This window comes from Xyrauchen texanus, chromosome 18, assembly GCF_025860055.1.
Source record: "Xyrauchen texanus isolate HMW12.3.18 chromosome 18, RBS_HiC_50CHRs, whole genome shotgun sequence".
NCBI lineage: Eukaryota > Metazoa > Chordata > Actinopteri > Cypriniformes > Catostomidae > Xyrauchen > Xyrauchen texanus.
In genome coordinates, this window is record NC_068293.1 from 30705101 (window position 1) to 30730109 (window position 25009).

The 25009-nt window shown below is 38.6% G+C and overlaps 1 protein-coding gene across 2 annotated transcripts; it reads left to right on the top strand.

Moving 5' to 3' along the window:
* The first annotated feature begins 224 nt into the window (after positions 1–224).
* LOC127659194 (putative ATP-dependent RNA helicase an3) lies at positions 225–24161 on the top strand. 2 transcript variants are annotated; one of them, XM_052148892.1, is made up of 18 exons: positions 225–574; positions 2034–2085; positions 2290–2337; positions 13449–13625; positions 14009–14144; positions 14905–15021; positions 15150–15249; positions 15374–15509; positions 15926–16023; positions 16150–16251; positions 16333–16493; positions 16690–16834; positions 16929–17073; positions 19217–19398; positions 19480–19597; positions 20840–20993; positions 21080–21204; positions 21307–24161. In XM_052148892.1, the coding sequence occupies exons 1-18, from the start codon at positions 530–532 to the stop codon at positions 21396–21398; spliced, it is 2133 nt and encodes a 710-aa protein (XP_052004852.1). In that variant the 5' UTR covers positions 225–529; the 3' UTR covers positions 21399–24161. The 2 variants fall into 2 exon arrangements, with proteins under 2 accessions (XP_052004852.1, XP_052004853.1); XM_052148893.1 differs by having other exon boundaries at positions 16153–16251.
* The last annotated feature ends 848 nt before the right edge of the window (positions 24162–25009 follow it).

Genomic DNA, 25009 nt, shown 5'->3' on the forward strand with positions numbered 1-25009 from the left:
TTTTGAAGTCCAAAATATTTAGGCCACCATTTTCATGTGATTTCATAATGACTTATTACTTTATATAATGTATTTTGTATTTCCATATGAAATTTAGATATAACAGTTTGTGAATCTCTTTGCAGGTTTTTTTTTTTTTTGTCTAACTGTGCACAGCATGCCAGGAGTATCTCGCGATACGTCCTATGCAGTGACGTCTTTCCTCCCTTCAATGGCATTTAGCCTGAAGCGCGTAATCACCGTGTGCCATCAGCACAGCGGACATTAGACAGAAATATCGTGAACGAAGCTTCATATTTTGGAATTTTGTTTGCCAATAAAACGGCCAGAGAGCGGTTAACGTACTCTAATTCGTTTCTTAATATTTTTCATCAGCGGTCTTGCCACAAAATTCCCTCGAAGAAAGACAAGAGTTAAAAAGAGCAAGTGTCGTCGTTATAAAAAAAGGAGTCTTGGCTGAAATCCTTTAGACAACAAAGATAACGCTTCTCGGAAATAAAGGAGTAATCCTTACTCATTCTCTTTAGATATGAGTCATGTGGTCGTCGACGGTTCACACGGTCTAGAGCAGCAGGTAGGCTCTGAATTTGTTTCAAGCGTGAGGGGTCTTTAATCGGTTTGATCTTTTGGCTTTGACACGCAGGCTCCGTCTCAACCTAGTGAGCTGTCTTTCTAGACAGCGTTCCTAGCTTCACGATGCTTTAAATATGCTGTCTACGAAGGCAGCTTAATAGGTTTTGAGACTGTCGCTTGTCCTCGTGATAGATGGCTGAACCTTTCAATCCATTACAGATATAAAATTGAAGAAATGTTGACATGGGAAATAACTTTGAACAACAAATTGAATTGAAAATTAAATATGAAGTCATTTTCCTGTCAATGTCTTTTTAAATATTATTATTACTTTTTATCTTTCTGAATTTCGGCAACCGGCACCCCAGAATCAACGATAACATTATATTTTGTGTTATAATGATGGGAAAAAAAAACTCTTGTCTGTCAGAATAAACATAGACGGTTGATCTTTAAAATCTCAATTTGTAAACGCAGGCCACCGAGATGTAGGACCATTTCTCTAGAGAGCGAGTCTGACCGTGAATAAGGCCTGTTTTATCATGGAATAGATTTAAAGACATCCATTTTTAGCACAGAACACATCAGGTATAAAGTTGTACGTTTAATTACTCATTTGTAAATCTCTAGATCATTCGCTATTTGATCCAAATATCTATGCAAAGTGTCTTTTGTATCTTAAACATTAATAGGCTGTAGATTCGACTAGGAACTTCTTGCCAAATATTTGTTTTGTAAGGAGCTTTGGAATTGGACACGATAGATTTATATCTGTTTAAATGAATGATATAAGTTCAGTCTCTGGTTCAATACAAGTTAAGGTATATTCTGTAGATTTCCATAAAAAAATAACGTAGGCTTGTCTCTCAATTTATAAAAAAAAAGTGATTTTAACAAATCTGACTGAATAAATATGGGACCAGATTCCCTCTTCATGACAGAAGTTATACAATTGGATTAAACTTGATACAGACATGGTTTTTAGGCATAGAAAAAAAAAAACAGACTCTGATGGGATAATGTGATCTTGTAGCTAAAGCCTTATCAAAGTAATCTGGGCCCCTTTCCTTTTAAAAAATACAGTTTAGTGGGGCCCCCTGTACCTTTGAGCTTTTAGAATCTTTGCCATTTTTCACCCCACTAGCTACAGCCCTGCTTGTAGCTATACTTTTGAAACGTGTTTAATGTTTATTCCGGTGCAATATTGTGCCCCAAAGGCTTCCATTGTAGAATATTAATGTAGACATGATTTAGTTTTTTGCATAATGAGGGACAAGGTGGAATTATTTTCTGTGGCAATCTACAGCATATCACATATTCTGCCATTGAAACTTAAATTGTATATAAACTGGAACATTAAACTCACGTGCTCCGTACTGTTTTCTGTATTTACATTGGGTGGTATGCATGCTGAAGTATACCATGTATTACTCTACTTTGACCACCATGCTGTTTTTCAGCTTGCTGTTTTAGGCTTGAACTCCGCTGAAGGACAGGGTGCAGGCTCTGGCCGTAAGTGTATTTTTATCTCATGCCTTTATTCAGAGCTTCTCATATACTGCAAACAGACATCTTCTATTTTGTCTCAGTTTTTTTGTGGTTGCAACACAATTTCTATAATTGTTCATGTTGTGTAAATTGAATTGCACCTTATGCAGTGCTCCAAGCAAAATCATGATATATATATTTCTTTAATCAATGTTTCTTTTCTTCCAGGACGTTACATTCCTCCTCATTTGAGAAACAAAGATGCATCAAAAAACGGTATGCTATACTGGTTTACTTTAATAATCCATACACACTGTATTTAAACATATACTGACATATCCAGCCCATTACCATGGCCAAAGCTCCAGCTGTATTTTCTTTGACTTCTACAATTCACAATCACTGTGCCATGTGAAAATGTTAGTTTACAAAGACACTTGGATCTGCACCTTATCTCAAGGCTTCCTAGTAAATACAAAATCCAAAAAACTATGGAATCTGGTCTTTTCTAACATCTAGTTGAATGAGACATTTCATAATAGATAATAAATATATATATATTATACACTATATGGACAAAAGTATTGTGACACACCTCTTAATCATTGAATTCAGGTGTTTCATTCAGTCCCATTGCCACAGGTGTATAAAATCAAGCACCTTGCCATGCAGTCTGCCTTTACAAACATGTGTGAATGAATGGGTTATTCTAAAGAGCTCACTGAATTCGAGTGTGGTACTGTAATAGGATACCACTGTTGCAACAAGTCAGTTCATGAAATTTCTTCCCTCCTAGATATTCTACGATCAACTTTAAGTGGTATTATTGCAAAGTGGAAGCGTTTAGGAACCACAGCAATTCAGCCACGTAACGTTACAGAGCGGGGTTGCTGAGTGCTGAGGCGCATAGTGCGTAAAAGTCGCCAACGCTTTGCTGACTCAGTAACTGCCTCATCTGGCATTAACATCAGCACAAAAACTGTGCGCCGGGAGCTTAATGGCATGGCTTTCCATGGTTGAGCTGCTGTATGCAAGCCGTACGTCACAAAGTACAATGCCAAGTGTCGGATGGAGTGGTGTAAAGCACGCCGCCATTGGACTCTGGAGCAGTGGAAACGTGTTCTGTGGGGTAATGAATCACGCTCTCTATCTGGCAATCTGATGGACGAATCTGGGTTTGGTGAATGCCAGGAGAACGTTTCCTGCCTGACTTCATTGTGCCTACTGTAAAGTTTGGTGGAGGAGGGATAATGCTTTGGGGTTGTTTTTCTGGGTTGGCCTAGGCCCCTTAGTTCCACTGAAGGGAAATGTTAATGCCTCCGCTTACCAAAACATTTTGGAAAATTACTTGCTTCCAACTTTATGGAAACCGTTTGGGGAAGGCCCTTTTCAGCATGATTGTTTCCCAGTGCAAAAAAGCAAGGTCCATAAAGGATGGTTGGATGAGTTTGATGTGGAAGAACTTAACTGGCCTGCACAGAGGCCTGACCTTAACCCTATCAAACACCTTTGGGATGAACTAGAAAGGAGATTGCAAGCCAGGCCCTCTCGTCCAAAATCAGCGTCTGACCTCACAAATGCTCTTCTGGAAGAATGGGCAAAAATTCCACCAGACACACTCCAAAATCTTGGAGAAAGCCTTCTCAGAAGAGTGGAAGGTGTTATAACTGCAAAGGGGAGACCATCTCGATATTAATGCATATGGATTTAGAAGGGGATGTCATAAAAGCTCCTGTAGGTGTAATGTGCAGGTGTCCCAATACTTTTGTCCATATAGTGTATATTTAAATAGGCTTTTTACATTAATTTGAGACATGAAATGTATGTAAGGAGAACCAGCTTTTGGTCTTAAAAATGACACCATTTCACGATCTTAAGGAATGATACCTAGGAAAATCATTGCTTATAATCTTTCTACACTTTGACTTCATTCTTGTTTTTTGTTTTTTCACAGCAGGAAATGCTTATTCCTCTAGTAGACAGAGCAGTTATTCAGTGGCACAATTACAGAGCTGTAAGTCCTTTTAGGTTCTGCTGAAAGTGCTTTGCTCCCAAGATGCATGAAAGTTTAATTCCATGCCTTCAGAGCCACTAATTTGGGTCTGCATCTATTGAGCCAGGCATTTAATGTCAGTGCTCTGAATGGTGAGCGAACATCACACTTTTCGAAACTGAAGGTGTAATACTTGACTTGGAGTCTCTGAAGATTTGATCACTTTGTTGGATTGCTTCCCATGATAATCCAGCAGCCATGGTTGCTTGCATTCTTCTCTTTTCTACTTTTTTCTAATTGACTCTGTGAATGTAAACAAAAATAACGAGGCTCATATGTGATAGCGCGCACACTCCTTTGAATGCTTGGAAATGTTTAGGCATCTTTTGACCACATGAAACTCTTCCCTAAGTTTTTCCAAGACAGTATTCGTTTCCTGAGAGAAACCACAGACCCAGGCATAACTGTCCAACTGGATGGAATGACTTTAGGACCGGTAATTATTAAAACAAGCCTGCACTGCTCTTGTGTTCCTCCAGTTTTCTTGTAAGTGCCTCTGCTTTTGTTCCTTGAGATATCCGTCCCAGGAGCTTTCGTTTTATCATACCTACACTGGTGGCTGGTCAGATGGATGTGGTATATCTCCATGCATGTGATTTTTGCAGCACCCCTGTGTAGTTTTCTTGTACCTGTTTGATGTCACTGCATTGTAGACCCTTGCAGAGGTTGGGCTAAAGTTCATAGACTTTGCTTCAGATGTGTTCTAATGCCACATGTCAATGGCACGACTAAATGTGTGAGCAAAGTAGTTTTCTTTGTTTTGATGTAGTGATGTTAACATTGTGCATCACATTGTCTTAAATACTTTGTGATGCACAATGTTAACATCACTACATCAGAACAAAGAAAATACTTTGCTTTGATACAGTGCATCCGGAAAGTATTCACAGTGCTTCACTTTTTCCACATTTTGTTATGTTACAGCCTTATTCCAAAATGGATTCATTCATTATTTTCCTCAAAATTCTACAAACAATACCCCATAATGACAACGTGAAAGAAGTTTGTTTGAAATCTTTGCAAATTTATTAAAAATAAAAAAATCACATGTACATAAGTATTCACAGCCTTTGCCATGACACTCAAAATTGAGCTCAGGTGCATCCTGTTTCCACTGATAATCCTTGAGGGGTTTCTACAACTTGATTGGTGTCCACCTGTGGTGAATTCAGTTGATTGGACATGATGTGGAAAGGCACACACCTGTCTATATAAGGTCCCACAGTTAACAGTGCATGTCAGAGCACAAACCAAGCCATGAAGTCCAAGGAATTGTCTGTAGACCTCCGAGACAGGATTGTATCAAGGCACAGATCTGGGGAAGGGTACAGAAAAATTTCTGCAGCATTGAAGGTCCGAATGAGCACAGTGGCGGCCTCCATATGTAAATGGAAGAAGATTGGAACCACCGGGACTCTTCCTAAAGCTGGCCGCCCGGTCAAACTGAGCGATCGGGGGAGAAGAGCCTTAGTCAGGGAGATGACCAAGAACCCGATGGTCAATCTGACAGAGCTCCAGCATTTCTCTGTGGAGAGAGGAGAACCTTCCAGAAGAACAACCATCTCTGCAGCACTCCACCAATCAGGCCTGTATGGTAGAGTGTCCAGACGGAAGCCACTCCTCAATAAAAGGCACATGACAGTCTGCCTGGAGTTTGCCAAAAGGCACCTGAAGGACTCTCAGAACATAAGAAACAAAATTCTCTGGTCTGATGAAACAAAGATTGATCTCTTTGGGCTGAATGGCAATTGTCATGTCTGGAGGAAACCAGGCACCACTCATCACCTGGCCAATACCATCCCTACAGTGAAGCATGGTGGTGGCAGCATCATGCTGTGGGGATGTTTTTCAGCGGCAGGAACTGGGAGACTAGTCAGGATCGAGGAAAAGATGAATACAGCAATGCACAGAGACATCCTTGATGAAAACCTGCTCCAGAGCGCTCTGGACCTCAGACTGGGGCGAAGGTTCATCTTCCAACAGGACAACGACCCTAAGCACACAGCCAAGATAACAAAGGAGTGGCTAATGGACAACTCTATGAATGTCCTTGAGTGGCCCAGCCAGAGCCCAGACTTGAACCCGATTGAACCTCTATGGAGAGATCTGAAAATGGCTGTGCACCGATGCTCCCCATCCAACATGATGGAGCTTGAGAGGTCCTGCAAAGAAGAATGGGAGAAACTGCCCAAAAATAGGTGTGCAAAGCTTGTAGCATCATCCACAAAAAGACTTGAGGCTGTAATTGGTGCCAAAGGTGCTTCAACAAAGTATTGAGCAAAGGCTGTGAATACTTATGTACATGTGATTTAAAAAAAATAATAATAATTTAAATTAAATTTAATACATTTGCAAAGATTTCAAACAAACTTATTTCACGTTGTCATTATAGGGTATTGTTTGTAGAATTTTGAGTAAAATAATGAATTTAATCCATTTTAGAATAAGGCTGTAACAACTAAATGTGGAAAAAGTGAAGTGCTGTGAATACTTTCCGGATGCACTGTATATGGAGAGACTCATAATTTCTTCTCTCAGATTATCCCAAGATAAACAACACTTTTTGATGTGTTTCAAAGCAGTTTCTCAGTGGCAGAGCCATTTAAATTTAGAAAAATGGGGATTTTGTTGTTACTGCTATTTTTACATTCTGTTTGCTCTTAATCTGTGCATAGTTGAGACAAACCAGTCTGTCACATGACAGATCATCCTCTAAGACTCCCGATTTTTGTCAATTCAATTTTGACAAAATGTGGAGCTTCTGTCTTCGCACAGCAGAATACTTACTACAGTAAAATATTTTACAAAAACATTATTGGTATTTAAAAACATTGTTTACAGCCATTTTTCCTTTTTAGTTTTAAAGACACTGTGAAATCAAAATGAAAGTTTTGCTGCTTTTTGTCTATAAACAGAATGTCTTTTCACCTTTCAGCCCCTGAAGCCCTCCGAGTGGAGGGTAATTGTATTTTTCAGTTGCCTCCGTGTCCGAGACCATGAATCCATACATCTTATCACGTGGCTTGAGCACGTTACCGCGGATACATAGCACGTGTGGAGGCTCACGCTATTCTCAGCCGAGCGAGAACCACATTATAGCGACAACGTGGAGGTTACCCCATGTGATTCTACTCTCCCTAGCTACCGGGCCAATTTGGTTGCTTAGGAGACCTGGCTGGAATCACTCGGCACGCCCTGGATTCGTTGTTGTGACACCAGGTGTAGTAGTCTGCTTTACTCGAGGGTAATTGTATTTGATGGGAATAGAGACTATAACTTCTGATGGGAACTCGCAGGAGTTAGACGTTATGAAAATGTCAAGAGTTTTTATATTGAATGCAGAGGTTTCTTGGGCTGTACATCACAATAGTTTCCTTTGCTCTTTCTAGTTAGCATAGTGTGATTTAAAACATTGATATGTTGTAATGTTTTTATTTGCTTGTTTCTGATTCATCTTCATGACTTGCACAACAGCTCCTGCCTCGTCATTAGTGAAGCCCACGATGTGCTGTTTTTGTTCGGTAAAAAAATTCTCAATTCTGAAGTCTGTGTAAAAATGGCCAAACTAGATTAAGATCTCTCAGTTTCTGTACTGTTTCACTCTCGAACAGCAGCACAGTGGACAGAGGAATGTGTGTGTTTGTGTCTTTATGACTGTTGATTATTGGCTATTTAAAAAAAAAAAAATGGCCTGAGCCAACAAGTCCCGCCCCCTGAGATGTGTATATAGTACTGTATCGCTGATGCAATTGTAAACTGCCAGCATGAGGAGAAGCCACTGGAACCAGTGTGTGTGTGTGTGGCCAAAAGTATTGGCAGTGACATAAATTGTGTTTCGCAAAGTATTCTGCTTCAGTTGTTTTGGTGTTGATTCACTTTGTTTCTAGATTTTGCAGATTGATCTGATCACTCTGCACAAAGCTTCATTGGCTTTACAACGAAATAACTTTATAACAAAACCAACAAATTGACCAGCTAACATCATATCATTGCTGTAAAAGGAGGGAAGAAGTGCTTCCAATCATTGTGTTCTTGTTAGCAATGGTTACCTCTAAAGAAAGACATGCAGCCATCATTGGTTTGCATCAAAATGGCCTCATGCAAGGAAATTGCTGAAAAGAATATTGCACCTGAAAGGAACCATTTACTGGATCATCAATAACTTCAAGGAGAGAGGTTCAACTGCATTGAAGAAGGCTTCAGGACGTCCCAGAGTGTCCAGCAAGCACCAGGACCATCTCATCCCGAGTCAGCTACAGAATCGTGTCCCCACAGAAGGTTGGTGTGAGTGCATCTGCACGCACAATGAGGCAAATACTTTTGGACAATGGCCTGGTGTCAAGAAGGGCAGCAAAGAAGCCACTTTCTCTCCAAGAAAAACATCAAGGACAGACTGAAATTCTGCAGGAAGTGCAAGGATTGGACAGCAGAAGACTGGTGCAAAGAAATTTTCTCTGAAGCCCCCTTCCGACTGTTTGGGACATCTGGAAAATTGATAGTCCGGAGAAGAAAAGGTGAATGCTACCATGAGTCCGGTGTCGTGGCAACAGTGAAGCATCCTGAGACCATCCATGTGTGGGGTTGCTTTTCATCCAAGGGAGTTGGTTCTCACAATTCTGCCCAAAAACACTGCCATGAATAAAGAATGGTATCAAAACGTCCTGCAAGAGCAACATCTCCCAACGATCCAGGAGCAATTTGTTGATGATCCGTGCATTTTCCAGCATGATGGCGCACCATGTCACAAGGCAAGAGTGATAAGTGGCTAGGAGATCATTACATTGAAATTTTGGATCTGTGGCCAAGCAAATCCCCGGATCTTAATCCATTTGAGAACCTGTGGTCAATCCTCAAAAGGCGAGTGGACAAGCAGAAGCCCACAAATTGTGATCAACTCAGAGCACTAATAAGGCAAGAATGGATCGCCATCAGTCAGGATTTGGCCCAGAATCTGATATCCAGCATGCCAGAGCGAATTGCAGAGGTTATGAAGAACAAGGGTCAACACTGTAAATATTGACTCTTTGCATATATTTAATATTTTTGCCAATAAAATCCTTTCAAACTTATGAAATTCTTATCAGTGTTTTCCAGTATACCATAGAAACATATACAAATACTGAAGCAGGAAACTTTGCAAAACACAAAATGTATGTCACTGCCAATTTGACATTTGGCCACGGGGTGTGTATGTGTATGTATGTGTGTATGTATGTGTGTGTGTGTGTGTGTGTGTGTGTGTGTGTGTGTGTATATATTAGAGCTGTCAATTAAAATTTGTAATCGAGTTAATTACATGGTGTCCCGATTAATTAATTGCATATACAAATATTTGCTGAGCCCCTCATATAACAATAATTCAATATATAAAGATTATACATATTTATATCAATATATAATTATACATGGTTATCTTTTAAATATTAAATTATATATAATAAAAAATATTCAGATAATTAAAATGCATAGCAGAAGAGTTAATCATTCATTTGATTTAGAATACAATGTATTGTTTACTACCATATTATTGATCATTAGTCAATCATTGGTACACAGTTCACAGCAATCCATTTCACAAGTGAATTTGTCAACCAGTTGGAGATTAATTATGAGGGCTTGTTTAAGAGCCCGTCAATTTACACCTGCGTCAGATATGCTTGTGTAGCTTCTCAGGTGCGTTGTGTCATAAACATAAAATGGTTTAAATATGGTTTAATACTCAGTCTTTAAACAACATCAAATACTTCAAGTGTTTTAAACGCAAGAATGTAACGCATGTTTGCGTTGTTCTGCCTACTGAAGTGTTTTCTTCACTGTATAAACTGTGCGTTGCTCATACAGCTGAAATTTCACTTACTGTCCTCTGGAGTAAACAGGTGGTACTACAAGCTTGCATTTCTCAGGAATCTTCCTTAATTATGGTGCGATTTATTGCATTAATTTCTTTAACGCATTATTTTTTGTGAAATTAATCGCACTGAATTAAAGCGTTAAATCGACAGCCCTAATATATAAATAATTTATTGTGCATTTCTATATATACTTATATTTTCTATTCACATTTTTATTTATCTTTATTTATTTGTATTTTTATATTTTTGTATTTATTTGTCTTGTTGCTGTATTGTTTGTGTGCTGGAAGCTTCTGTCACCAAGACAAATTCCTTGTAAAAGTAAGCATACTTGAAGCTAATTCTGATGTGTTCGAGCTGCCATCTATGCCCGAACTTTCATAGAGCGTCAATGACTGAGGTGGTGAAAAAGCCCCCGTTTCACCGTCTCTGATCTCCAGATAAAACGGTTGCATTTTGCTCTCCATTGACAATCGTGTTTAAAGTTTATTTGCTTGTTCTTGATAATAATCGTTACGAGGCAGAAGATATATGCGGATTGTGATGTCAGAGCATTCACCTGCCTTCATTGTGCTGCATTGATAGGATGGACACCATCACCCAAGGTAGAAAAAGCTTAGAAAGTCAGAAATTTACACCCCTTAGCCAAATGCTTTTAAACTTTCCCTTTCTTAGGTCAGTTAAGATCACTATACTTTTAAGAATGCGAAATGTCAGGATAATAGTAGAGAATTATTTATTTCAGCTTTTATTTATTTCATCACATTCCCAGCAATCCAGTTCTATATTATATATCAGTGGGCCCGCCCCAACTTTGTCAACCGTGAAAAGTAGGCTGTGCTTTTCAAGGCACTTCATGGGGACTTAAAAGAATTCTGATTGAGTTGAAAGAGTTTCTTAAATCTAAATATGGATCCCAACCACAGCAACCACATCTGTGGTTACCTGCTGCGATGTGGAATGTGTTGTTTTTGTACTTGCCAAGAAACGCCATGTCCAATTCTGATGTGAGTTTCAGTGAGCATTTATTACAAGATCTAATTTAATTTTTATTTTTCTTAAAGGGATAGTTTGTTGCCACTTTTCCTTCTATAGCATGTGTTGCCTGCTTCAAAGATCTGTGAAAATGTAGTCGTTTTGGTCACTTTTCGTAAAATGTTTTCAGATGCATCCTTTGCTTCTTTATTAGCTAGTAGGTCAACAGTGATTGTGCTGTTTGGATATAAGCTCAAATGTGTTTGGTTCTGTAGTATAACCACATCTGTGGCTGTCTAAAATGCAAGTTATTGTGTTGTTAACCCGAAAATTTAAATCCTTTCATCATTTTACCCACATGCAATTCCAGAAATGTATTTAAAGAATTATCTCAGCACTGTTGGTCCTCACAATACAAGTGAATGGTGACCAGATCTCAGAAGGTCCAAAAAGGACATAAAAGGCAGCATAAAAATGATCCATCGGTTAAATCCACATCTTCAGAAGTGATTTGATGGATACGGTTGAGAAACAGATCAATATGCATGCCCTTTAATGATAAATATCTACCTTTGACCAGCCCCAACCAGTAGGTGGCTGAATGTAAAGGTGAAAATCCCTTCCACACCAGAATGTGGAAGTGCAAATGTAGATAAAAAGTAAAATAGGACTTAAATATTTATCTTAAGACTGACGAGTAACACATAATAACAAGGTTGTATTTGTTATATTTACTCATTTCTATATTGAAAGCACTACAGCTACACATTATGTTTTACTTTGTGAATTTTATTGTTTTTTGATGTTTCTGATTTGTCAATGTTCCCCATAGACAAATTGGAAGGATTTTGGCCATTTCACCATCTCTAGTGCACAATAGTTAAAAGATTAAAGGAATCTGGTAAAATCTCGGTGCGTAAAGGGCAAGACGAAAACCACTTCTAAATGTGCATGATCTCTGTTCCCTCAGACATCACTGTTTTAAAAAAACATAATTCATCTGTAGTGGATATCATGAACATGGGCTTGGGATTACTTTAGTAAACCTTTGTTAGTCAGCATCACTCGCCACTGCATCCACAGATGCAAGTTACTATGCAAAGCAGAAGCTATACATCAACACTGTCTAGAAGAGCTGCCGTCTTCTCTGGGTTCAGTCTCATCATAGATGGAAAGCAGAACAAAGGAACTTTTTTTTTTTTTTTTTTTTTTGGTCTGAAGATTCCACATTTCAAAAAGTTTTTGAAAAAGAGGAAAAGGGCCATCCAAGCTATTATTAGTATCAGGTCCCAAATGCTTAAGTGTTATTAAAAAAAATGGTGATGTTTCACAGTGGTAAACACTCGACTGTCCGCACCTTTTTGGAGCATGTTGTAATCGTCTGCTTTGAAATTTCAAAAAACAATGAAATTCACTTGGAAAAACCTCATTATAATGTGTAGTTGTAGTGCTTTCAATATAGCAAAGGGTGAATCAAATTTACAGATCACTCCTTTTTGTTTTTATTAGCATATTTCATACTGACCCAACATTTTTGGAATTTCGGGATTAGATATCTTGAACGAACATTGGACGATATGTATTTTTACAAATGTATTTATCTTTGTTGATGGTAATTTGTCAATGTATATTATGCATAAACTAATACTGCATATAGCTTTAAATTTAAAAAATGTTGTAGTATATATTGAAATTAATATTTAACCAAGATTAATAAAAGCTAAAAAATGTATGTTAACTAATGTAGTTAACAAATGCAACTTCATTATAAATTGTTATCGACAGATGTTTTTGTTATGTCTCTAATTTTAACTTGAGTACCAAAAACACTTTTGGTAAGTTAATTTCAATGAAGATATTCATGCTGTCCATTTCAACGAATTGATTCAAAACTCTGATTTTAAATGATTAAAATGTTCACATAGTGCTGTTAATTTTATTGGTGCATGGAAATAAAACTAATGAAATATAATTTATTATCAATGTCCAACATGCCTTAAATAATTTTAACTAGATTTTCCTTTTTTCATTTTTTACTGGCATTAAACGTCTACTTTGCTACTTTTACTAAAATTCATATGTTTAAAAAAGAGAATTAAAAAGCAAAGAATTATAAAAAAAATGTTTTAAGATATATTGCCCAGCCCTAGTTTTCACCACCCCATTTAATGCGAGGTACATTGTTCTGTGAGGGGGTCACATGAGCTTGTGGAGTGTGTGCACTGTTTATTCTTTAAACTGGAATTTCCTCTGCAAGAGATGGCTGAGTGAGTCACCAGGATTACAAAATTGAGTTTTCTCTGTTTCTTATGCTTTTTAAATGCCAGGACAGCCAGTTCTGCTCAAAGATGGTGCTGGTCTCTCTGTGCTCTATCATTTTAAGCAGTGCCATGAACCTGCTTGACTGGTTGACTCAACTGACTTGAATTGTTCTCTGTGTTGCTGTAGGAACAAATTATACCCCCCCAATGACCTGATCTTATTTACCTCCCTGTCTTCTGTAACAGATTCTCCAGGATGGGATGGTGGTCGAAGCAATGGTTTTGTTAATGGGTACCATGATGGTCGTATGAATGGTATTGCAAACTTTGGTCATGGACTTCCTCGCAGTGACAGAGGAGGACGTGGTGGCTTTCGTGGGAACAGGAACTGTGGTTCCTTCAACCAGCCAATGCTTAATACAGGTGAGTTTTTAAGTCTAGAGAGATTGATTGCAAGGTGCTGATGTTGTTTTACAAATCTAATTTAAGGCTGATGTAACTTTCTCTGTGTTAAAATACTTCTATCCACCCTTAATATGCAGAGACAACCGTTAGTAAGCCATTCATACTGTAGGTACATTTTCTCTTAACTGTAAGCCCGGTGTCTCTGTGGCACTATGAAAACCATCTGTTTGTTCTGGGTGACCCGTCTAATGGCGTGATTTGGTGGTGGGACTATTTCTTTGTTTGACCAACAGCAGAAATTAGCAGTATTTAGAAAGCTATTTTGAAAACAGTTTATTTTTTTTCCAATTCCATTTGGTAGTGCAGAGATTACATACTTCAGCTTTAACATGAAATTGTAGGTTATGGCAGTTACGAGGTCAAAGATGGAGGCTGGAATTCTATGGTTACCAGAGATGCCTACACCAGCTTTGGAGGACGTTCTGACATAGGCAAGACTGCGTTCTTCAACGACAGAGGAGCTGGATCAAGAGGAAGGTGAGGAAGTGTCATACTACATCATACTACTTGTCATAATGTAATAATTCATACTAAGTTCTACAAATCATAATATGTAATTTATATATATTATAACCTATATATAACTTAAAAGTTATGAGTGCTGCTCTCTAAGGTGAACTTCACTATTTCTATTTGCTCATACATCGTCCTGCAATTTTTGTAATACAGACATGAATGATAAACCTCAAATCGTTTAGCTTGTTGAAAACTGTGATGCTACTTTTCTAAGTAAAAGTTCCATTCCCTTGCATGGAAGGAGGTACTAGAGCCGTATGTACAGACTACAATATGATGAAACTTGGGTGGCCTTTTTTTAACTTGGGCTGTTGTGTCCTTGCACACAAAAATGGGCTCAAGGTGAAATCATAGGCAGAATTAACTTAAATCCTAAGGATTTATTTTAAACATGCACTGGCAAAAAACATGCATTCATCACTCCCAGATTGGCGGTTGACAGCCCAATTTTCACAGGGAAAATACCCAGTCTTTAGCAGTGTAAGGTCATATTACCCAATCATGGTCCCCTATTACCCCATTGATTGATTCCTTTTTAAAGACATACAACACATCTTATGAACTAGAAACTACTTATCAATGCACTATCAACCAAAAATAATACCTAATCATGGTGGCAATTTTTGCACTGGCAAGCACCGCTCCTATTATCTTTAGTAAAAGTACAAATCTCATTGTACAGAGTTAATCTGATTATTGGCTAAAAAGTAATTCTTGGCAGGTATGAGCGTGGAGGCTTTGGAGGAGGAGGAACAGTAGGGAACAGTCGTTGGGTTGAAGAGTCCAGAGATGAAGAAGACTGGTCAACGCCAATGCCCCCCAATGAGCGTCTGGAACAGTGAGTGGCCCACTGCTAATCGCACTGTGCATCCAGTATCTGGGAGACTCCATCTGTCATTGTGATTAATCCCTTGTTGTCTCTCTCTCTCTCTCTCTCTCTCTCTCTCTCTCCCCTCTGATTGACAGTGAGTTGTTCTCTGGTAGCAACACTGGAATTAACTTTGAGAAGTATGATGACATTCCCGTGGAAGCCACTGGAACAAACTGTCCGGGGCATATTGAGAGTGTAAGCCAAATGACGATAGTCATCTTCCACCTCATTTGTTTTTCTTGTTGTTTCAACAAGGGACTAAGAACATTTTTCTCAAATGATTCCCTGTGTTTAGATATTTTCTGTTTGTGTCTTTTAGTTCCATGATGTGGACATGGGAGAGATCATTATTGGCAACATAAACTTGACCCGCTACACACGTCCTACTCCTGTTCAGAAGTATGCAATCCCCATCATCAAGTCTAAGAGGGACCTGATGGCCTGTGCTCAGACAGGTGGGTCTTTTAAGCAGTAGGTCATGGTGTTTGGGTGTCACAGTAAAGAAATGTCCGCACACTTAATGTTCCCAATTATTTTGCCATGTTTGATCCAATGGATCTTTGTTATGGGCTTTGTCCACTGTTCTTGGCATCAAATATTTGAAAGATGATTAAAAATGTGTAATATAGACTTGCCCCTAAGAATCTTAAAGTGACCAGCCACAGTTTATTTTTAACATATTGGTCAAACAACACCCTCCTGTTTAAGTTTTTGGCCAGAATAAACTGTAGTGTGGACCAGACTTTATACTGATTGTCAAATGTCTAGCACTGTAGGAATAGGGGGCCCACTATGGTTGAAAATGCAGTGTGCAGCTTGTTGAGAGAAAATTGAGAGGGTACTTTATCATTTGTGTGCTCTGTTCACTCAGGCTCAGGGAAAACTGCAGCCTTCCTGCTTCCTGTGCTGAGTCAGATCTACACTGATGGGCCTGGAGAGGCACTGCAGGCCACTAAAGCCAGCACCCAGGTTCTGCAATTACAAAACAGCTCAACTTAATATACCTTTATTAGCCTAAAGTACAAAGAGTCTTCAAAAGTTGACTTGAGTGGAAGTTTTGGTGACTTGAAGAGATTTGTTTTGGTATTCCTCAAGCAGGAGAATGGAAAATACGGTCGCCGTAAACAGTATCCCATCTCTCTGGTCCTGGCTCCAACCAGAGAGCTTGCTCTTCAGATCTATGATGAGGCCAGAAAGGTGCGTCTTTCTTGCTGTGTACCAAGAAATTGTGCCAGAGTGTAATTAGTTAAAACTTTTCACTTTTTATTACTACTGCAGTTTTCTTACCGCTCCAAAGTGCGTCCAAGTGTAGTTTATGGAGGTGCAGACATAGGCCAACAGATTCGTGATTTGGAAAGAGGCTGTCACCTGCTTGTGGCCACACCGGGCCGTCTGGTAGACATGATGGAGCGGGGGAAAATTGGCCTGGACTACTGCAAGTAAGTGTAGATAATTTGTTAAACATCTGGACTGGTAACAGAAAGATTCCTGGTCCAAACCCTGCATGAACTATTACCATTATGTCCTTAAGATATAAGTTGATTTTGATAACATATAAGGTAAAAGACAAAGAGAGCGACCCACAAGCTTTAGTTCTAGTTTGCATCTTGTTCCGGAGTTATGCACTCTTTGTAGATATCTGGTGCTGGACGAGGCAGACAGAATGCTCGATATGGGTTTCGAACCACAGATCAGACGCATCGTGGAGCAGGACACCATGCCTCTGAAAGGTACTCGCCAGACCATGATGTTCAGTGCCACCTTCCCAAAGGAGATCCAGGTATGTATGCATTTTGCAAGAGACATGCCAGCTAGTCAAAATCCTATGGACCTGGACAAGGAACTCTTTGTATTCATGCCTTTTTTATTTTAAGGTTCTGGCACGTGACTTTCTAGAGGAGTACATCTTCCTGGCTGTGGGGCGTGTGGGCTCAACCTCAGAGAACATCACTCAGAAGGTAGTTTGGGTGGAAGAGAATGACAAGCGCTCCTTCCTCCTCGACCTGCTCAATGCCACAGGTATGACTGCCTCTCCATCTGGAATTGTATAACATTCTTTGCTCTGTGGTGGCTTAGCAAGAGATGTTTGAAGTTTGACAAAATCATGATTTCTGAATTTCATGGCTCGTTCTATAATTTTTACTTTGTTGGTTCTGACTTTTTATAGTGTTTTTACTTGATGGCTATTCTAGCTTCTTATCTGCATCTTTGGTATCCTTAATTTGTTGTTTGGTCACTCAAAAACCATGTGACCAACTCTGGTGAGAAAAAAAAGAGAAATCAATGACTGGCTCCTTGTGAAGCCCTCCTCTGTATCCAAAGCAACATGGTTTAAGACACAAACATTTAGATACGTTTCATCAGTCAGTGTTACCATGCCAACATTATCTATGCAAGGACTGTTGCTGAGGGCTGCGGTTTAGTAGCTTAAGAGAAGGGGAATAGGGACCTGTAACTGAAAATACTGTATTTCATCCTTAAGCGATAAAGGCAATCATGGCAAAACTTGACTACAGCAGGGATGCAAACTAAAAGTAGGGCTGCACAATAAATCGAAATAAAATCGCTTATTGCCAAGGGCTGCGATTTTAATTAAATAAATAGTCTGCTCCCTTCAAAGTTTATTTGCGCTGCTCAGTCCAGTCTATATTAAGTTAGAGCATTATTACATTGTTTTCAGAGCGATTCTGTGCTCCACAACTCCCTCTCATGCTTCGAGTAACAGAAGTGCTCTGAGTTCGGTTCTGTTTGCTTACGTGCGCTAAACGCTTTATTTACAATAAACTGGTGTGTCCTGCTTGAAGCATTTTTTATTATTATTGCGGTAGCAGCATCTCAGTCTCCACAAGGCACAGGTATCAAAATAATAACACTGAATACAAGATTGGGTGTAATTCAAACATCTTTATTAAATGATTGCTGAGCAAACCGCATTAACAGTAACACCTGTAGAGTCCAGAAACTTCTCTTCATTCTCCTGTCATTTGTTTAACTGACGAGAGAGCGTGTTGCCTTATTACACTCCCCACGGAAACAAGTGAAAGCGGAACTAATATTACCAACATCCAACAAAATGAAAAGGAAGGAACATGCATATAATAAATCTATATCAAATTTTAGTTACTATAATATAATATTTTGCTAAATTAAATATAATAAAATAAGGAATAAAAATAATTAAATGAAATGGTGACAAACTAACCAAAATTTCACTTTAAATTTAATTACACCAATGGGTTATCAGTTCAACTTCCATTTGACATTAAGCCTCATTCTTTAGGACAATCTTATATACAGTAAAGAGTAGTTTGTATAAGCCTGCTAGTTTTTAAGGCCTAGAATAACGAGTAACATTTATATAAAAAAAATTATACATTGTGTTTATTTATTTATTCAATCAACCAACATCATTTTGACAGCAAAAACTAGGCAACAACTATGGTTTTACCAACAGGAAAATGTAGTTAACAGTGACATTGAGCAGAAAGCTTACATATAACCAGTTTTGACAGAGCTGCTGATAAAAGTTAAATGATCCGCATCGATTGATTGGAAAATTGGAGATCAGTATCTGATGTTAAAATCCTGATTGGAGCATCCCTAATATTCAAGTTGACTGTTTCAAAAACAAATGTTGATTAGTGGGCTGAGACCCTGTCACAAAATGGAGAAAAACGGGTACATGGTGGATGGTAACATTTGGATATGAAGAAGAATTTGTTTCACTGTTTATATATTTATTTGTTTCTGGTTGAACTGAAAAAAGGTCTCCGTTTGGTTCTTTTTAATAGGGCTCAAGTGTGTAGTAGCCTTTTTGCAGTTGAACATGTGGAAAACATTACCATCAAAATCGCAGTTCAAATCGCAATCGCGATATTTTTCAAAATAATCGCAATATGACTTTTTGTCCAAATCGTGCAGCCCTAATATAAAGTCTTGTTTCAAGTTGAATTGATTGTCTTTATGAAGATTTAAATGATCAACTCTGTGTGTTAAAGTGATTGTACCACAGGTAATGGTACAATTACTTGCGTGTGATCTCAAATGGATCATTGCTTTAATGATGTTGGTAGTGTAAGAAAATGGGATGTGAATTCAGGTCAGCCATGCTATGAATTGTCCCCTTTATGACAAGCATCTTTCTGTCTCTTTTTACTTGCAGGCAAGGATTCTCTCACTCTGGTTTTTGTGGAAACTAAGAAGGGTGCAGATGCTCTGGAGGACTTCCTCTACCGCGAGGGCTATGCTTGCACCAGTATCCATGGTGACCGCTGTCAGCGTGATCGTGAGGAAGCTCTCCACCAGTTCCGTTCTGGCCGCTGCCCTATTATGGTTGCCACTGCTGTGAGTACAGTATGTGAGTTCACTTGAAGCCTGTGGTTTTTCTCTAGCTCTTTGTACTTATTATGTGTTTTGTCTTTACAGGTGGCTGCACGTGGACTTGACATTTCCAACGTGAAACACGTGATAAATTTTGACTTGCCTAGTGACATTGAGGAATATGTCCACCGCATTGGCCGTACAGGACGTGTGGGAAACCTTGGTAAGTTTTGCTCTAGCTTTCGGAAGTACAGTTTTCAGACACTTGGATGCTTAAGCTTCACTTAAATGTATGAAAGTTAAGGAATTAGATAACAGAATGCCAAACCAAGTTGCATTTGCAACAAATGAGTTGGAGCATTTCTCAGAACTAACTTCACTTAAGACTTTTTTTTTAATGACCTTTTTAACCAGCTGGGTTTAAGGTTATTTTTTTAATTAATGTATGAAGTCAGTTCCCCTCAAGTTCACACAGGTGTCCTAGCAGAGTAATTATGGATGTAGATTATCACAATAAAGGAATGGTTCACCCAAAAATATCTCATTCACTTACCCTGATGCCATCCCATATGTGTATGACTGTCTTTTTTTGCAGAACACAAATTAAGATTTTTAGGAAAATGTTGAAACACTGTAAGTCCTTGTAATGCAAGTACAACAGGTTTCAGAAGGCTGCTGGCTGTTTGACGGTCCAAAAGACATATTTAGGCAGCATAAATGTAATTCACATGACCCCAGTTGATCAATTAATGTCTTCTAAAAGCAAATCGATAGGTTAGTGTAAGAAACAAATGGATGACACATCAGTGACGAAAGCTGTGCTTTGTTTACAACAGAGGAACGAATGTCATGCGAGAGTTAGTTCATTTCAAACAAATTCAGCACTGTGAGGAAGCAACGATTTCAAGTTAAAAACATTTTAGTTATCGATTTGTTTCTTACATAAACCTATCGATTTGCATCAGAAGACATGAATTGATCGACTGGAGTCATGTGGATTACATTAATGCTGCCTAAATATGCCTTTTGGACCGTCAAATAGCCATCAGCCTGATGGCACCCATTTACTTGCATTATAAGGACCTACAGAGCTTCAACATCTTCAAATCTTAATTTGTGTTCTGCTGAAGAAAGAAAGACACACACATCTGAGATGGCGTCAGGGTAAGTGAATAGTAAGAGAATCATTTTTGGGTGAACTATTCCTTTAAGTTTGACAAAGTGTTCAAATACTTACCAATGCATCAAATATTTTATCATTTTAAATCTAACAAACTTTTTTTATAATTTTTTTTTGCCTTTGTTTTCTTTAGAATAAATGCCACTTGATATTTTGTCATACAATGTCAAGACATTTATGCATTGTGTGGCTTATTTGCTCAAAAACTTTGAGCCACTGTGTCGAGTGTACAATATTTTGTTATATTTTTCCCCAAATAATCTTGAATTCACAATTTATTTTCAGGTTTGGCCACCTCTTTTTTCAATGATAAGAACAGCAACATTACTAAAGATTTGCTTGACATTCTTGTGGAGGCCAAACAGGAGGTTCCTTCCTGGCTTGAGAACCTAGCCTACGAGCACCAGCACAAGAGCACCAACCGTGGACGCCCCAAGAGGTGAGAGCCCTCAATTCCTTCCTGACCTTTTAGATTTTTCTAGCCCTGTACAGGTTAACAGGTTATTCTCTGGCTTTCTTTTGCAGGTTCTCTGGTGGCTTTGGGGCCAGAGATTACCGGCAAGTGGCTGGAGGTGGGAACACCTTTGGCAGCCGTGGTGCTCGCAATACTGGTGCCCATGGAGGGAACCGAGGTTTCGGAGGCAATAAAGGTTAGTTTCACTTGAAACCTCAGTTGTGTCAGTGGAGATTAATTTTGTTCAAGAATATTGTGTTCATTGTGAAAGCAATCCTAACTTTAATATCTAATTTAGGTGGCTTTGGGAGTTTTGGCAGTGACAGCTACGGGGGCAACTATGGAAACTATGTAGGAAACTATGCCCAGGTTGACTGGTGGGGCAACTAAATATGTGTTTGTAGAGGGTCACCATGCCAAACTAGCCGAACTGAAACCACATGTTATCATAGCCAGACTCTACCCTCTGTGTAGCTTTATGAACTCGGTACATTACACGCTCAGATTCTCGGCCCACGTTCGAAAGGGAACTGATAAAGAGAAGATCTGCGGTAAAATTAGAGCAGACCGAAATTGATGCCCTCTTGTGTATTTGATATAGAATATTACAACACCAAGGGTTTCATCTTTTCTTTGTTTAAAAAAAAAAAAGGATCATTTGTAAGTGAATGTACTGTGCCTTTTTGAATATAGACAGGAATTTTGTTTCATTAATTTAATTGAGTGAACTTGTCCAAGAGCTTAATTTGTTTTTGCTGTGAAGGCATTTGAAAGCTTGTACTTAATCAAACCTTGGCAAACACTCAGATAATGTGGCTCAAATGAGTCGCTGTTTCATTTGAACTTCAAATTATCATCGATATCATGAAGCCAACAATACAAGCCACTGAACTAAAACACCAACACTGAAGCTTTGCAGTTTAAACTGCTCTTTGAACAACTGTGTCACAAGGGACAAATAGGTCTGACTTATTTTTGTTTCGCTCACTCTATCCTAGATAGCCACCTATTTAGGGATATGGTTGTCTTGGAAAAAGATCATTCCTGTTGTGATTTAATTCGACAAAATATTTGGAAAACACTCACTGTTTGAAAATTCGAAATGCTGGAACTTCTTACTCTACTTATTTTAATTGACTTGACAGTGTTGTGGCAGCTAGTAAGAAACACGTGCTAGCCACTGTAAGTGGGCAGCATTTTTTGTAATTTTCTTTTATTTAAAACAACATTTTAGAGAAGCAAATGTGATTAAAAAAACATCATGTTTTTTTGATTAAATGTTTCTTTATTAATGTCAAAACAAAAAAATGCCTGCCATCCTGAAAATGAAGTTCAAACGGCTACTAACAGACCACAGAACCAAGGTGGCTGTGCCTTTCAAACATGACTGCTTTGGTTAAACACGCATGCTAGTGTTTTGTGTTTTGGTCAAGGAGAGAAGAATAATGAATTGTCGCAGGCTTTGTTTTAATACAAATGTCCTCTTTTCAAGCTGCGTGGTAGGTATGGCTCCCTTTTTCCAAAGGTAGAGGCCGCGCGAAAATTCATTTTGAGGCAGTGGCAGACCTGACCCTGGAATTTGTTGGGTTGGGCTTGACCGTGAGTGCAGTTAGACAGGCCACCATTTTAGCTTGAGTTAGGCCCCACTGTTCTGTTAGTGGGCCAAACACCAGGTGTTGTCCTCGTGGTACACAAATGCTGTCAGCTCCTGAGGTTCATCTGATTTGATGTGAACTAAACCACTGGCCAAAGAGCCAGTTTTCTGCTTCTTTTTATAAAAGGAAGGAAGCATTTGAGTGGAGAAGAAATAAGGCATTTAACACAAGTGCAATAGATTTTCTTCTCAAGTGAGTTGTGCCTTGATTTATTATTACGTTTTTCTTAATTGTTGAATTCAAGCAGATGTACTGACAGTATTTAGAACTTAAAGTTGAATGGTGCTACTTAAGTAAGGTCTAGGCCCATGTATGGTGTGCCCATCACGTTTTACAAAGTTCTTTTATTGCACATTTAGAGTTTTATATTACTGTCTTGAGTTCATGTGCTCAAGCTTCCAAATATTGTGTAATGACATGAGAAATGCAGCTTGTTTACAAAAGGGGAAGTGTTCTCAATATTTAACAGGATTTATTTGGGACCAGGGGGATTAGCAGTGGGGAATTTAGCTGTATGCACACAGATTTCCACTTTTGCTGCTAGTTTTGTGTAATTTATTAAGCATTTTTTGAGAATATTTATTTTTATAAGCCTCAAAGTGATTCTTTGAAAGTTTCAAGAAACTTGACCAAAAGACAATACCTAAACACTGGCACTTGAATGTTGAATGTCACCTGTATGTGTGGAATTTCTATACTTTGGGTAGTGTGAGCTTTTTAATGTTTCCAACATGTTGGACTCTGTCAGTATCCTGAGCTGTTAAAGGCCAAATGGCCGCACATCGAACATTGGCACGTGGAAGTACCAATTGGCTTTCAAAATGGGGTGGGGGGGACATGCCAAGGTTTGGAATAAGAAAATAAAAAAATAAAATTCCTTAGTTTCTGTGAAAAAAATTGTCCAGAATCTCCAAACATGTGTTTTTTTTTTCTGTCTTTCTGATTGGCATTTGTTCTGTTTAAGGTGTTTTTTTTTTTTTTTTTTTTTTTTTTCTGTCAATGTCTGGCACATGGCAATCTTAAACATGTGGTTAATATCTATTGTATTTGCATAATGGAAACTCTAGGATTTGTCCTCTCAGGAGAAGCTGCAATTGCCCATGCTAGCAATAAGTCATAATTCCTGCCCTCCAATCAAATGGAAAGAGGTAATTCGCTTGCTCCCTGAGATGACACCAGAGATATTTCGATTTCAGATTTGCTTTATGTTGTAGCTTACAGGCTATGCACTGCATGAGATGACTCAGTTGTGCGTTTATTGTATGATTTTACAAAAATAAAAATTTCTGATGCAAATTCCTTACAAATCAAGCATAATTTCTGAAATGTTAGATGTAGTAACACAAATGGGTCAAACATTGTAACAACTGTTCTGGGTGTGACCTGAACTTAAATGGAGTTGTTTGAAATGTGTTCACCCCAGTTTGTTTACAAAATAGAAATCATTCTTTACCTAGCAAGTGTCCCTTGTTTTATTTCCTGTGCTTGCAATGGGTGCTTCTCCATATTGTGCTTGGTAACTGTTTGTTTAGCTGTTATAAAGCACCTCTCATTTTCATGTCATATACTTGTCATGTTAGACTTCATTTAACTATGTTTACATTTGTATATGATTGGAGCAAATGCAAATAAGAGCAATTACAGGGCTAGACTAATGATCAAACATAATGGGAAAAACCAAGAATCACTTTGGTCTCTGGTCCAGTATAGTTCGAATCCAGTTAGGCTTCCTAAGCAAACAATTGGTCCAGTTGCTAGGGTGGGTAGAGTCACATTGGTTTAACCTCCTCATGGTCTCTACAATGTGTTTCAAGCTCTCAGGGGGGCGTGTGGTGAGTTGTGCGTGGATGCCGCGGACAATAGCGCGGGCCTCCACACGTGCTATGTCTCCATGGTAATGCACTCAACAAGCCACGTGATAAGACGCGAAGCCAACTGAGATTCATCCTCCACCACCTGGATTGAGGCGAGTCACTACAACACCACGAGGACTTTTGAGCACATTGGGAATTGGGCAGAAAAAAAAGATATCAAATGTACACAAACGGAATGATGTACATTTATATAATTATCAGGAAAATGAAAACCGCAATGGATAAAAACAGATTTTTTACTTCTACTGTGATGGATAATGATTATATGTAGTGTAATCTCTGATTGGGATATAAATGCCAATAGTGAATTAAGTGAAAGTGTAAAGTATAACAAAAAGAGCAACATGTGTAATAAAATGTAATTAAAATATAACCATAATAAGACAAATTAATGTAAAATGTATCATATTTTGAAGTTTACCATTACTCAGTATATCAGGGGGTACTTCAAGTAATTCGTTTTGGCCAAGGG

Bases quoted from the DNA above. Each gene is read 5' to 3' on its own strand.
- LOC127659194 (XM_052148892.1), top strand. From the start codon at position 530: ATGAGTCATGTGGTCGTCGACGGTTCACACGGTCTAGAGCAGCAG. The intron at 2,086-2,289 runs GTAAGTGTATTT...CTTTTCTTCCAG, and splicing joins ACAGGGTGCAGGCTCTGGCC to GACGTTACATTCCTCCTCAT. The intron at 15,022-15,149 runs GTGAGTGGCCCA...TCTGATTGACAG, and splicing joins CCCAATGAGCGTCTGGAACA to TGAGTTGTTCTCTGGTAGCA.